At 37.5% G+C, this 14949-nt stretch overlaps 1 protein-coding gene across 1 annotated transcript; it reads right to left on the bottom strand.

The window, feature by feature from the left end:
- Nucleotides 1-1135: 1135 nt before the first annotated feature.
- On the bottom strand, nt 1136-13663 carry papola (poly(A) polymerase alpha). Its single transcript, XM_056764266.1, has 23 exons — nt 13500-13663; nt 11737-11907; nt 11411-11477; nt 11237-11318; nt 11020-11129; nt 10884-10937; nt 10000-10111; nt 9798-9887; nt 9309-9447; nt 9138-9210; nt 8820-8940; nt 7913-7997; nt 5692-5745; nt 5455-5574; nt 5244-5353; nt 4947-5071; nt 4444-4577; nt 4282-4355; nt 3664-3821; nt 3137-3199; nt 2933-2986; nt 2784-2819; nt 1136-2361 (listed from the first exon to the last, which is right to left on the bottom strand). Exons 1-23 carry the CDS (start codon nt 13505-13507, stop codon nt 2266-2268), a joined length of 2136 nt encoding a protein of 711 aa, XP_056620244.1. The 5' UTR covers nt 13508-13663; the 3' UTR covers nt 1136-2265.
- Nucleotides 13664-14949: the final 1286 nt, after the last annotated feature.

Genomic DNA, 14949 nt, shown 5'->3' with positions numbered 1-14949 from the left:
ACTTGAAAAACAGATTTCATAAACGGTAGCATTCACACTTGTATCCACTAAAAGTTCATTTATAAATCTGCCGTTTTCTGAAGTGTGGCTAAATATGGAAAAGTTTGAAGTGCACATTAAACAATACAGCCTGACTCACTCGACAGCAGTTCTTTCAACGGCCGTTATCACGTCAAGTTAAATAATACATTCAAATTAAATTATGGGTTGATTATATGTTTATTAAATTTGTTAATGTTTTATAGTTTCCTCGTAATCATGTAACATTGTAACAAAAATGTAAAATTTAGCAAACATTAAATTGGAGGACAGACGATTTCTGAAGGACACATGTTTAATATTGCCGGGAAAATGTGATCCAACATTTACAAAGGAAACATTAATTTTTTTATATTTCAAAACATTGAACATGTTCAACGCATTAGTGATGTTTCCCATCGTTGTTGGTCGTACTAAGATTAATTTATTTTGATTGTTTCATTTATCTTCAACAAACTCATATCTTGGCAGCTCGTGCTTACAAATGGATAAAATCACACCTTGGATTTTACGAAAACATGACAGTTTGTGTTTTTGTCAACATTAACTCACCCACTCTCATTCCAAACCTGTGTGATTTTCATTTTTCCGCAAAACACAAAAGAAGATATTTTGAAGAACGTTGCTCACCAATCAACAACATTGACTTCTATGGCACAAAACCATTGAAAGTGTAGTGGTTACGTGTTGTTTGGTTACGAACATTCTTCAAAACATCTTTTGTGTTCTGAATAAGAAAAGTCTTACAGGTATAAATAATAGGATGAGTAAGTGATGACAAAATTTCCCTTATAATGTAATCCAATGGTTTTATTCTGCACGCTAGTTTTTACAAACAAAAGTTAGGTTACCTCTCCAAATTATGCAAACACAACAAACTAAACAGTTTTGCAGTTGTTGAAAAGCCACATACATTTGCCAAACTGAAATCAAAAGCTTTCAGATCTTTATCCCCTGTGACACTACCACCAGCATTCCCTATACATTAAGATTTATTTTTGTTCTTTTCAACTTGCGTAAGCACACTCGCAGCAGTTTTTAAAACTTTCATCTGAAATCCAAAGAGACATAATAATGAACAGATCACACAGTGAGGTTTCTTTTGCAACCATGTAGATCTTTATTTGTGAAAAAGTACAATACCTTGTCCTTACAAATAAGCGTATGAAAGAACGGAAAGAACATCGCAAGGCCGTCGAAGGCGTTATACAGACGTGAATCTGTGCTGTGACAGTGCTCCTGGGTCGGCAGATTTACTCGTACACAAATCCACAGTTAACACAGACCAACAAGACAAAACGTGTCTCTGACAAAATCAGCAAAACAGAGTAAGAAAAGTTTTCAAAATAAACGAAATCACTCGTCGGCCCCAAAAGACATCATTACAGCTAAATTCAAATTAAATTTCTCACATCCACAACCTCAAAATCAGGTGAACGGTAATAAGTTGAAGTGCCATTTTACCGATGTTAGTCATTCAAAATGCACTTTTGATTCCACATTAGGGATAAAACAGCATTTTAATAGGAAAACTAAGCACATAAAACTGTCATTATTTATTATTTAGATTTCCATGAATATATATATAATATATATATACATACACCCGCCATCTAAATTAACAGCCAGCGCTGGTCAGTTAGCGGAGATCACTGGAATCCGAGCATCCTGGGAAAAGTAGCTATCCCACTCCTAACAACCTGATCTAATGCCAAAGGCAAAAAATGACACGAACGCTAATCTCAGCCTGATCTGGTTCGATGCATTTCTCACGTCAGATCAATATCGTCATTAATTCACGCTGATTCAATGCATCTCCACCTACCGAGCGCAGTTTGATGCTCATCTAACACCTTCAGCTCTGTACAATATGATGGACTGGTCGCCAGTGGACCGACTGTACCCTGGAATAAAATGACAAGCCTCTTTATTGATTTACCAACAAAAAGAGAAAAAAGCAAAGCGTCATTGTCTTTAAGGTCGAACAAAGGGATGTGGTTGATTTACAAAGCATGTGCACCTAATCACACGAACACAATTATGAATCACATTGAGGTTGTCGGGTGTGACTTTTTTTGCATTGTATCGGGAAGGGGGAGGAAGGGAGAGGGCACAGGGAAGTTTGTGGAAGAACAGAGCTGCCCCCTAGTGGAGAGCCGCGTCGAACGTGGCCGGAACGCGACCAAACGTTGGCCTCCTGAGTATGAGAAGCAGAGGACTGCAGTTCTATCTGCTGAGTCTCAGCTTGATAGAGTTCTTCACCACAGCGATGGGGTTCGACGGGAGAATCGGAACGTCCGACAGATCCGCATTGGCTGCTTTCTGAACAAAAAAACATCATCACGTCACACAACTGTTTGACGGAGTGGAAAGACTTAAACCTGTAAGACTAACTTCCTTCTGTAGAACACAGAAGATGATCATTTGTAGTGTGTTGGTAACAAAGCCGTCGGTCCCCGTTGACCTGCATTGGTTTTGTGTCCATACAATAGAAGTAAATGGGGACCAACTGGACCGAATTGGTTTTTGCTTACTGAATTTCATCTTTCGTGTTTTGCAGAAAGAAAATCACACAGGTTTAAAATGACTTAATCATGACAGAATTTGAATTTTCGGGTTAATCGTCACTTTAAGTGTGCTTTGTTGCACCTTTGTACTGATTTTAGCTTCTAGTTGAAGACAAAAATGTTTCTTGATTTTAAAGGCAAGGCAACAATAATGAAATAAAAATCATTGTTCGATACCTGGCTGGGAGTCATCATCTCTGCTGTGTTCATCTCCTAAGCGGGACAGGAAATGAGATCAGCAATGACCCATGCACCCATCAAAGTATCAATGTTATGTACAATTATTTTAAATAGTAGAATTCTTCAGATTTCCAGTGATTATTTACCGTTACTTCAGTCTCCATTGTGGGTTCAGCCTCTGAAGGATCCGTTTCACCCGTCTATGCAAACACATTAACAATACCGTAATGATAGAAAAACACTAAGCTATGGATATTATGAAAATACAGATAAACTCTACAAATTCAATTACAAAAGAGAATAAAATGGAAACAAAATGTAGTGCAGAGAGCTTATAAAGAAGGAATTACCACTGGATCCACTGCTACGTGGCAGTTAGCATCACCGGAGGACTCTTCTTCTAGTGCTGAGTGCTGGAAAGGATGAATTCATCCATTAGGGAACTTTCCATGTTGAAAAATGACAATACAACCTAAAGGTCCAGTGTATGAAATTTAGCAGAATTTGGTGGACTGGTTGCGAATTGCAACCAACAGCTCACTCCACCCCTCCCTTTCGAAGCACTACAGTTCATTATGTAAGCTCTTTATACGCCTCTGAAATCATAGTTATGTGTATTATATTGCATTTTCAATAGAAAATTACACATTGGATCTTTAAATACACTAGTTATTTAAAAAGTCTAGGTAGAGGTCCGGCCCAAAATTGAGAACACAATTTAAACACATAAAACACATAGGGACTAAACACTCCTGCTTTGCAGCACAACTTTCTCCATAAAAATAATAACAGAACGAGAAATAGAGACCCATTCTTTCCCTAAATGTCCCTAAAATGAAAATAAATAGCATGTTAGAAAATGAGCGTGTTGCCTTACGTCCTCTGCTTTGGCTTCCTCCGACATCTTATTCTCGAGGGGTGAGTCAGGTCTCTCCTCGGCAGGTTCAGATGATAAACAGGGACTCGACTGAGGGTTCTGCTCTACACTGTCGTCCACTTTGGGTTTCTTGCTTGCAGTGCCCACGTTGCCATCCCCTAAAATAAAAAAAAACGATCTGTTGGGAAAATGTCCACCATTTGTTCGCTCTCATTCAAAATCCATAAAGAACAAACAGATGGTCCCCAGATCAAAGAAATGTGAGTAAATGACAAAATATGATTATTAATTGATTTCTTGTACAAAAACGAACTATTCAGAGCAGAATAAACAACAAGTTGTTACAAATCTGTATACATTTTACCATTTCACTAAACACAAAAAAAGATTTTTGGAAGACTTTTTGGAAGCAGTTCTGGGTCACCATTGACTACTATAGTAAGAAACCAAACTACTATGGCAGTCAATGGTGCCCCAGAAATGTTTGGTTTATCCACGTTCTTCCAAATATCTTCGTGTGTTCAACATAAAAAATTACTACAGATTTGTAACAACTTCAGGCCGATTAAATGATGACAGAATTTTTATTTACGAGAGACCTGTCTTGGATAAACATACCAGCAGCCGGCTCTGTGCTTCCACTCAAAACATCAGTTTTACCCTGCGACTCTGAGGCGCCTGACACGATGGAGCTATGTTCAGAGAAAAAAAACTCAGAAGTTATGTAATGGAACAGCTTCACAGTTAAAGTGAACAGATGAGGCGATGGAGATGTTTTACCCCTGAGGACTGGTGGCACGGGCACACCTGGCAGTTGAAGCTCCAGTGGGGGACGGCACTGACATGCTGTTGTCACTGTCAACCGATAGATCGAGACTGCCCTCATTCATCGCACGCAGGCCATCAGACAAATGCTAAAGGAAACTCAGTTAAATAAGCATTACATTGGAATTTTATAATGTATGATGAACTCAAGATTACACTTCCGAAAAACTGTTTTAAAGGGATAGTTCACCCAAAAAAGAAAATAATTTCATTATTTATTTACCCTCGTATCATTACAAACCTGTAAGAGTTTCTTTCTTCTGCAGAACACAAAATGAGAAATTTTAAAAGAAGCTTAATAATCGAACATCACTGATCCCTATTGACTTACATTGCATGGATACAAAACCACAGAGACATTTCTCAAAATATCTTCTTTTGTGTTCCACATAAGAAAGACGTGGACAAAATTGTCATTTAGGAGTAATTTATTCCTTTAATATAGTTATGACGCTTGCCTTTCTCTTGCCCCTGGGAATGGAAACTTTGGGCAGCAGCTGATGGAGTTGTTTTCTCTTCACATGCATGGCTGTGATTTTCATGTCCTGTTCAAACATCTTACTGGTGATGGCCTGTCTGTAAACTACAGCCATTCAGAAACAACACATGATCATTAATAAACCTGAATATTATATTTTAAAAGTGTGCATTGGAAGTATATCCCTGTGGATTAATGATGTCATTAGCGAACCATAAAAAATAGAAAAAAGACTTGAATGCTTGATGATGGTGGGATGCAAAGAAAAAGGTCTTACCTGTGTCTGTAAAAGACTGGATGTCAAACGTCAGATCCACGTTAAGATTTTCTGATCCCTCCATTTTTTTGAACACAATCCCTATTACCCACATTGTAGTGAACTCCTCCCTGTACACAAAAACAAATCAGACCTTCGTAAAGTAGCCCTGATCCACCTTTTGGATCCCATCCTTATGTTGTTAATTGTCAATAAAGGCATCCAGACTCACTTTTCATTTCCCTCTTTTGCTCCCGGGAACGACTGCGGATTAACGTGGGCAAGTGTGATGAACTCATTCTTCTCCAGGCTTCCCACCAGGATTCGGATCTTTGACTCCACGAGGCCCACCCTGTCAGGCAGAACGCAAGTTCAGTTCTAATCCCGCCACATTGCGAGTCACGCAGGGGACACGAGCACAACACTGATCCCACAAAGAGCGGAAGATATAATAGGAAAATCTACTCACCATTCTAAGTGCTGCTTCTCTGTCTGTGCACTTGCTAGCAACACTATATAATGCCTTGGGACATAAAAGACAGAACAATGCCATTACATCTTTTAGTCTACAGTTAATCATTCAGACCCGGCAAAACCTACAGGGCCGACCCGCCCCATCTCAATGACACCGTACACTGTACACCCCTCCACAGACACATACACACAGATTCATACACATTTGAGATCATTCAAATCCTCTTTACTCTGAAACTCGACAGTTTCAGATTTTCTTTTTTAAAGGGACAGTTCAACCAAAAATGAAAGTTCTGTCTTGATTTACTCCCGCTCAGATTGTTACAGCTAAGCACAAAGGAAAATATTTGAAAGTATAACCAAGCAGAACTCATCGCCCATTGACTCCTATAGTATTTATTTTCCCTGCTATTACAGTAATTGCGGATGAGATCTGTTTGGTTACTGACATTCTTCCAAATATCTTCCTTTGTGTTTAGCAGAACGAAGAAATGGATACAGATTTGGAACTACCTGAGGGTGAGTAAAACATGACAGAAATTTTGTTTTCGGATGGAGAATCCCTTAAATGCCGATGAATTATGTCTGCTCTTGTCGTCATACACTGCAAAACAAAAAACTGTGCATTTGCCTTAAAGAAAATACTTAAATCGACTAAGAGACAGTGAGGTGGAAAATATAAACGCGACAAAAAAAAAAGTAATTGGGAATTTCGTTTTTGCAGTGTAAAACACAAACTCCTTCAAAGAAGATAATGAAGCGATAGTTCAGCCAAAAATAAAATGACTTCTAAATAGATTATTTAAAATCATATCATTCAAAACCTGTATGACTCAATTTCGATTGAAAATGAAGGAAAATATTCTGAAAAAGTTTTTGTGGTTTAGTGACCATACAATGAAACTCAATGGAGGTCAGTGTTGCTTGTTCTGCAGAAAGGTTTGGAATGACATGAGGTTTTCGCGATCTTAAAACTTAGTTTAACATGCACACCACCATCAACTTTCCATTTATACAGCACATTGCCATAAATACTTACATACTTATATGAATAGGTATATTGATATATTCCACATTTTGACCACAAAGCACATTATTTTTCTCTGATTTATTTGTGGCTTTCTTTACGGAGCAGCACACATGCGATATTGACGGATTAGGTGCTTGTATGGACAGAATGAATGTTTCAAACCTTTCTATACATTTAAACTCAAGTGTGTTAATCCACAAAAAGTGTTTTTCACATTCCTGTAACCTACTGTAATCTAATGCTGCCATGTTGGAATATATTGATAATGTTTTATAGATGCAAAGCCAAATTGTTATAATTTTATTTTACAGACATCATCATAGCTTGGTTGTAGTAGTCTTCGTATTCAAGGCCGGATGAAGTATTCTGGCATCAAAAAAAAGTTTCAGTTTTATAGAAAAAAGTTGGAGCGATAATTAATCCTAAAAAATATTCTCCACAGAGTCACTGCAACTCTGTGTTTAAAACGATTATTCCGAGGGGTAAATAACAACCCACATCTAACCCACCCACAAAGAACTGAGCATCATGATTTTGAGAAAGTGGGTCTTCAATAAACAAATGGCAGCCACACAAAAATGTTGACTGGCAAAACGTCAAGCAATGTGAATTTAAACCTCCTTTATAAAAATATTTAAAAAATGCGCGAAAAGATAAAACTTCATAACGCTAATCTCAAATAAAAGAACAAACACATACAGACTTACTGCTAAACATTGAGGGGAAGTTGAACATAAAATAAAATTATGAATACTATAAAAACCACAGACTAACAAGAAATACATTGTACGAATTGTGAACTAAAACATTTTATTTTTGAATTGAATACAAATTAATATGGCACAAGAAAACCAGTAAAAACCTTTTAAATCAATCAATATTAAACTAAAATACCTACCTTTGAAAATGTTATAAATGTACCATCTCAACAATGTGTTACGTACATTTCAAGCACACTCTACAATTTTGTTTAGCCAGACTATTACACACAAACTTTAAGGCATTGTTTTGTACTCCAAATCAATAGACTGCTAGTATGCAAAATTCTGCTTTTATTTCAAACTGATTGTACCGATTACATAACAATATCAGAATGAATGTGGGTGCGGTTTTGAAAAATAAATCTTTATTGAAACGATTTAATCTCACCATGTGTGTCCAACAGGATAAGCAGCTTAATACATACTTGTATTTCTGAAAGAAGTTTGGTGCTTCAAATAGTTTGGACCAATCTGCTTTATTCAGCAATATTTCATCGGTGATGGCGAGACCTGTGGAGAATTCAACAATCGGATATGCGAGTCAAACGACAATGAACTTAAAACCATTTTGATTCAAAATAAAAGAAAACTCTGGCATCATTCTTTCTCCTGCATGTCCTTCTAAACTGGTGCGACTTTCTTGATTGTTCTATCAAATGGACTGAAATGGTGAAATAGTGCCTGAAGGATTTTTCAAGTAGAGATGCAATACTTCATTTCTCCACCCATCCCGATTATTCAGAGTGATATCTGTCCAAACGGATTCTGAAGATTAAATTAATATTTCTTTAACTTTCTGAATGTTATTAATTCAGATAATGACTATTAATATTAAGCATCAAACTGGTGATGTTTCTATACTTTATCTATATACAGAGCACAAATTCACTGCATATTCCTATATCGGCTCTGGTCATCGGCTGTTTTCAGACTATCGGTCGATAGAAATTGAATTTGTCGAGTGATACTGATTATTGCCATCTGTCATCTGTCCATCTCTAATTTCAAACTGTGACGGAAAGATTTGAATTAAGATTATATGCTTTCAGAAGACACCAAGCATGCTAATTTAATAGGCATGCGTGTCATTTTCGGAGCTTGATATCAGTTTGGTGAGTCTATATGGCTAAAATGGTTCTGCGCTGATAGGTTTCACTTCAAGCTTACATTTCTCAAACGGCAAGAAAACTTCCTTTAAGTAAATCACATGTACGTGTTGCAACGCGTTGACATGACACGAGGAAGAGTAAATAATGCCAGAATTTTCTGATTTGAGTAAACTACGACTCTGATGAGAATGTGTGTCTGAAGATGTTCGGAAATGAGACTGACCACGCTTGAACTCTTCCACCATGATGGCTCGGGTGGACGCTGAGACATTGTAGGTGGAGTTTTGCTGGGGATAGGCTGGTGTTATGATCGGCATGAGGTGGTACCGGTCACTAGGGGTCACCTAAAATGTAAAAAAATAAGAGGCTAGATAAATAATGACAGTCATATAGACAAAATCTGAGAGCACACTTAAAAAATTATTTGTGTTCTTTTTTATGTTCAATTATTTAACCAGATTATTGCTTTATTTTACTTAAATTAAACCACTGTTTGTTTAAAATTATTTACATCAATAAACAATAAGTACAACTAAAGTACCCTCGGATCCCAGACTGGCAGGTTGAGATTGCAGTCTTCAGGCTGTTTCAGAAGAACTGGGTTTGGCCATTCCCTATAAAGGCGGGAGAGAAATAGGTTTAAACAAGTCTGACTCTCTTTTACTAATGACCAAATTGCTTTAACGTGAAATGCTTAGTTTGTGGAACTCACCACTTTGAGAAAACCAAGAAGAACTTATGGACCAGGGTGGCGGCCACAGCATTGGGGTAAAGTTGGCAGGTCCTTGCAACCAGCATAGCCCACGACACGCCGCCCAGAAAACCCAAGATGTTCGAGTAGATATTGTGACCTGTAAGAGTTTCAAATAGTGTCTGACGTTCAAAATGCAATAACGTAAACACGGCAAAATCCGGCTTACAATTATAAATGTCCATTTATTTCAGTCATAGGTCACATTCAGTTTTCACAAGTGTCCACTGTCCAATTGCACATCTCAACTGAAGAATCACATGCAAGCCAAACCATTTTGATGAGGAACAATGAGCAGCGTTGTTTCTTTGAACAATCTAACAGCCCACAAACACAGCACAGCAGGTCATGAAAGGTCACTCTCTGGCTTGTTTTCATGCTGGCAATTCACGTTATCCATTTAACCAACAACAAAATACAACGAAAGGCTGACAGAAAGTGTCTACTCACGTTTGGCCCACAGTTTGATGGCTCTGAGAGTCAGTCTGAAGTTCTGAATGTTGGGCACCAGATGTAGAATCTCATCCGTCACTCTGCAACCTAATGTGACACGATAGATATGAGTCAATATATGATCAAATGTAACAAGAACACCAAAGAACAAGAAATATGCAAACAAGATCCACTGAACTGAAATAATACAAATAATTACCGTTCAAGCTTCGAATGCAGCGAATGTCCAGGTTTCTTAATAAACTGTCGTCTCGCAAATCCAGGTTTTCTGGAATGGTTTGCAGCGCCAGCCGGGCAAACAGTATGTCAATCTGCCACAAAAATATCAATATATTACAAAAAACACACCAGAATTTCCAGAGAACTCAACAGCAAAAAGTACATAAAAGTAGCACTCACTCATGCACAATATTTACAAAAATTTCATGTAACATTAAATAGTTTTGTATGTTTTTTTAATTGTTGGATGAAATATTTCTTTAAGATAATATTCAAAAATCCCTCAAAAAGAGTTCCAGGAAACCAATTTCTGAGAACTTGTAATACAGCGAAGGGCTTATATTTTATGCACAACCTTGACAGCCCTTGGTCACCATATGCCTTCATTACACACAAAAAAGTGAAAACATTCTGCCAAGTAGGGCTGGGACGATATATTCTGTCATTTTTATGCTCAGTTTCTCAATGAATTACGGTTGAATTCCGCCACATCTGAAACCCATAGACCTCTCTCGCACAGAAACTTTGAATATGGGACACAGAAGAAGAACGATTTACACCCGTAGTTCCAGGAAATTGCAACATTCATTTTCTATCGCTGATGATGTTTGACAAGTGTTGCTTTTTTAAATGAACGTTATAAACGATTCTATGTCGTAGAGACTTTAGATCGAGCAATACTTCAAAGAGCTGTATTTCACGGTAGAGCTGTGCATAAAACACAGAATCGATTTCAGAAATGACCTACACAGGTATACTTAGTTGGAATCGTGATGTATATCGTCACAGCCCTACTGCCAAGCACCCCTCCTTAATTTTCAAGAAAAACCGTTTTGATTGAGAATAAATAACATTTTAAAATACCTCGATGCTATCAAAGCACAGCTTTATCACAGGAACAAACGCTTCCTCCACCGCCTAAAAATTAAAAGCAAGTCAGACGAAAAGCAGCAGTGACTGAAAGAACAGTATGGACACAATACTAATATTCTGATTATACCCTCAAATCTTTGACTTCTTCCTGCTCCTTCAATTTGTCATAAAAGGAGGAAAAGAAATCTGTTCTTTCCACATGACGGGGAGTGACGCACAGAGCATCGATATCAGCACCTATAAACGTAGACATATTTACAGATATTTATATAATATACTATAAACATCTGTCTATATACCTCAACTGGTCTATAAATTATTCTAGAGTTATTATTAAAACTTACCCTTGGTATGAACTCCAAGCCTATAGGATCCGAAAGTGAAGATTTTTCCGCCAACGTTGTCAATCGCTGCAGCTGGAATATTCTATACATGTAAAACACCAGTCAGTATCGATGAGTGGTAGATCATACATTTCGATATTACTGTTATTTTATATAATAGAAAAATAAGTATACCTTAGCTTCACTGACTTCACAGATCCACTCCTTAACCAGCGTATTTAATTTTCCAAGCACTAGAATTCTACGGGGGGAGGTACACAATTGTATGCAATACAGTAGACATAGAAAGGGCTGCACAAGATTAAAAAAATGCAAAGTTCAATTTGCAATACACTGCACTATTTACTTTACAGTTTAAATTGTATTATTAATTAGGTTATTATGAAATATCATATCCAATACACACATTTCACATAATTTGCTAAAAGTTTGCATCCAAAAAGTACATGTTGTGACGCATAAACATACATCTCACTCATTAAAGTGACACACACACTTACCTTCGCTGAAGCTCCAGCTCTTCCTCAAAGACTCCGAAAGGTCGGAGCGTCTCCGTCAGCTTCCGAGTGAGGACGAGATCTGCGTCTTTCGGCTGTGCCAGGCTGATGGGAGATGTGATCCCATAGTGTTTCGGGATCTGCTGGGCCGTTTGCACCTGATTGGTTATTGGACTGCGAAAAACAAAAAATATTTCCTTTCAGACTCTACTATACCTGGGAGACTTTTAACATCAGATCAGCGAATCCTGCAACAGTTTTCTCATGACTATAGTAGAGAAAAGGCTGCATCTTATTCTTAAAAAACATCTTTTCAGTTTCATAAAAGATAGTCAAGGTGAGTAAAAAATAGGGATGCAGGAAAATGTATCGGCCATATCGGTATCGGCCGATAAATGGTCATTTTTCCTGTTATCGATATAATAAAATTAAAGCTGAAATATTTTAGCCGATAAACTATGAACCATTTCCTCTGGTTGAACCACTTCAGCTGCACGCTGCTCACGGTTAAAATCCAGTAGAGTACTGTCTTTCTGTCATGATCATTTATTTACTGCTTGTAGCAAAACATTGCTCTGGAAGATCATCTTTACTTTGTTTATTAAATAAACATCATACCAGAAAATTATACAATTTATGCATTTTTGGCAAATATTGGTATAAAGTAGCCTTGCTACATGATTTTCAGCAGAGAAAAATAATTTCAGAAAATGTTATAGTAATATTTAGATTTACTGTACTGTATATCGGCAAATATATTGGTTATCGGTTTCCAATGTATTGTAATAATTTATTGTTCAATGGTATTATAAATGGCAAGGTATATCAGTCAATTTATGAAAAAACAACTTAGAACTTAAAACAACGCAAAAGACACTGACCTTGTTATGGGTAGATATTTACATTAAGGGTTTATTTAATATTTGTTTTTTGCTGTTAACTTGTGTACATATATTTCCTATTCATGTTTTTTCAGTGATCGAACAAAAACTCGTGATAAAAGACAAAAAACCAGGGACGATAAACGAAAATCAAGTTTATCGAAATATACACAGACTAATCGCACAAAAATCACAATACTATCGTGACGCACATGTTGATCGAATCGAGTGACACATTCTTGCATTTATCTCTGCAAGACACGGTAACTTACAACAACTGAGTGTTTGTCCAGACTGTTTCCTTTCATTGTTTACGACGCAAAGGTCACGGGTTCAATTACAGCGATCACAATAAAAAACAGAAAAGTGTGTTTATGTCCACACGGCCGTCTGTGCACTACACGACTCGCCGTTTTTTACCCCTTGTGCAATAATCCAACATTTTTTAAGGCGTGAAAAGTATTTCCCACTTTTTTAAAAGCGTTTCTGGACGTCCTGTTGCGCTCGCTCAATCGAATCGAGTTTTAACGCGTCACGTGAGAGCAGCGTTAACATTTTTCATTGATCAACATCAGCACGATGTATACAACTGATCTCAATCTCTAAATAAAGAGCGCGCCCAATAAAAGCAACCTATACATCATATACGTTATACACGCAAGCCGGCGTGATTACTTTCACCTGAATCTTCTCTTGGTCGTTTTATCGCATTACCAGTGACATACTGATTAACGTGAGTTAAAACAAACACACGGCAACTAGTTAAACAACGTAGTGTGAACATGTAACGTTAACGTTATAGTCTGGACTGATTCGTGACATTAGGCCGTAGACCTGGCGTTTCCACAAATATCATCCACGTTAAAACTCCGGCGACATACTTACAAAGGCATTCTGGAAAGCTTCGGTTTATGAAAATATGAGAAGCATGTTATATTCCGCCATTGTTTTCCTGCTTGCCGTGAATTGTTATGAACCCATTAAAGTTGTTTCTTTTGTTTGTGCTAACATGGCGCTCCAGTAACAACGGCTTCCAATTGGAACGGGAAGTGACGCCATGACGCACGCCGTGCTGACGCATGGGTGTTGTTTTTTTAACGTGAACCTGGGAAACTCGTGCCATCTATTGGACACGTAGTGTTAACCGTTAAACTTATTTGAACAAAATCATATTTTTTACTGTGGATTTATAAATAAAATATTGAACTACACCCATTTAATACCTATGAAATGCCCAGACAGGTATCTCTTTATAAAAGACACGGGATGGATTTTTTTACACAAAATGATTTAGATTTTCATCGGATTCAGTGATTAATTACAAGTGCGTAAATAATACTGTGAGATTAATGCTTTAAATATAAAATTATGAACAAAGAAAATATTAAACGTTATAGGCAAATAATGTGAAACTAAAACCGCCAGCAGGTGGCATCAAGTTATTATGTTAGCCATTTATTCAAACTATTGTTTTAGAAAGACAAGAAGCAGGTGAATGTGTTTACACACACACGCGACACAGATGTGTTACATTGCATCCTGTTATGAAGTCATAGAATACACAGTATCAGGCTATAGAGCTCTGTGTTTAGATATTATAGTCAGAATAAGAACCTTGAAGCACGAAAACACTACTGAGAAACATTCAATGACTGGTAGGAAAGAAAACGTTTTGCTTTACACATTATCTTGATTTAGAGAATTTCTGTACTGGAAACAAGACAGACATACCAATGTTTTTTGCAGTTTGAGACGAGCTCCGATTGACACAGATATACAGTATGTGTCCTCATCAATCTCACTCCATTCCTCTATCATTCTATTATTAACAATCTATATCTCTAACATTCTACCAAAAGATTGCCGGTTCGATTCTCAGGGCCGGCGGGTAACAACTGAGGTGCCCTTGAACTGCAGTGATAGCTGCCCACTGCTCCGGGTGTGTATGTATTCACGACTTGCAGTGCATGAGTTCACTACTCACTGGACGGGTTAAATGCAGAGGTCACCAAAGCTGACAAATAGGTCACTCTCAGAGGCCAGTGGTGCAGAAAAAAGAAGCCAACGGCTGTGGTTTAGACTTATGTTTTTTGATAATGGGAAGGAAAGGTAAGTATGCTATGTATTTCTATAATCATTTATCCCCCAAACACAGAGGATGCCTACCCGACCAACCGAGTGATACCTCAGACCTCCTTTCCACTATCCATATTCTTGCAGCTTCACCCTGTCATGCAAAAGGCGTGGGAAATGTCCTATTGGGGAATTCAACTGTGCTGAAATAGTGAGATTATAACACCTAGTCCTGTTGAACGAATCCAAAGTTTTATACTAT

The sequence above is a fragment of the Triplophysa dalaica genome, chromosome 13 (assembly GCF_015846415.1).
Source record: "Triplophysa dalaica isolate WHDGS20190420 chromosome 13, ASM1584641v1, whole genome shotgun sequence".
Lineage (NCBI taxonomy): Eukaryota > Metazoa > Chordata > Actinopteri > Cypriniformes > Nemacheilidae > Triplophysa > Triplophysa dalaica.
This window is presented reverse-complemented; position numbering and strand designations above follow the sequence as displayed.

Excerpts from the sequence above, each read along its gene's own strand:
- papola (XM_056764266.1), bottom strand. Across the intron at positions 5,575-5,691 it reads GAGAAGCAGCACTTAGAATG|GGTGGGCCTCGTGGAGTCAA; the intron begins GTGAGTAGATTT and ends TCTGCCTGACAG. Across the intron at positions 2,987-3,136 it reads ACGTAGCAGTGGATCCAGTG|ACGGGTGAAACGGATCCTTC; the intron begins GTAATTCCTTCT and ends GTGTTTGCATAG.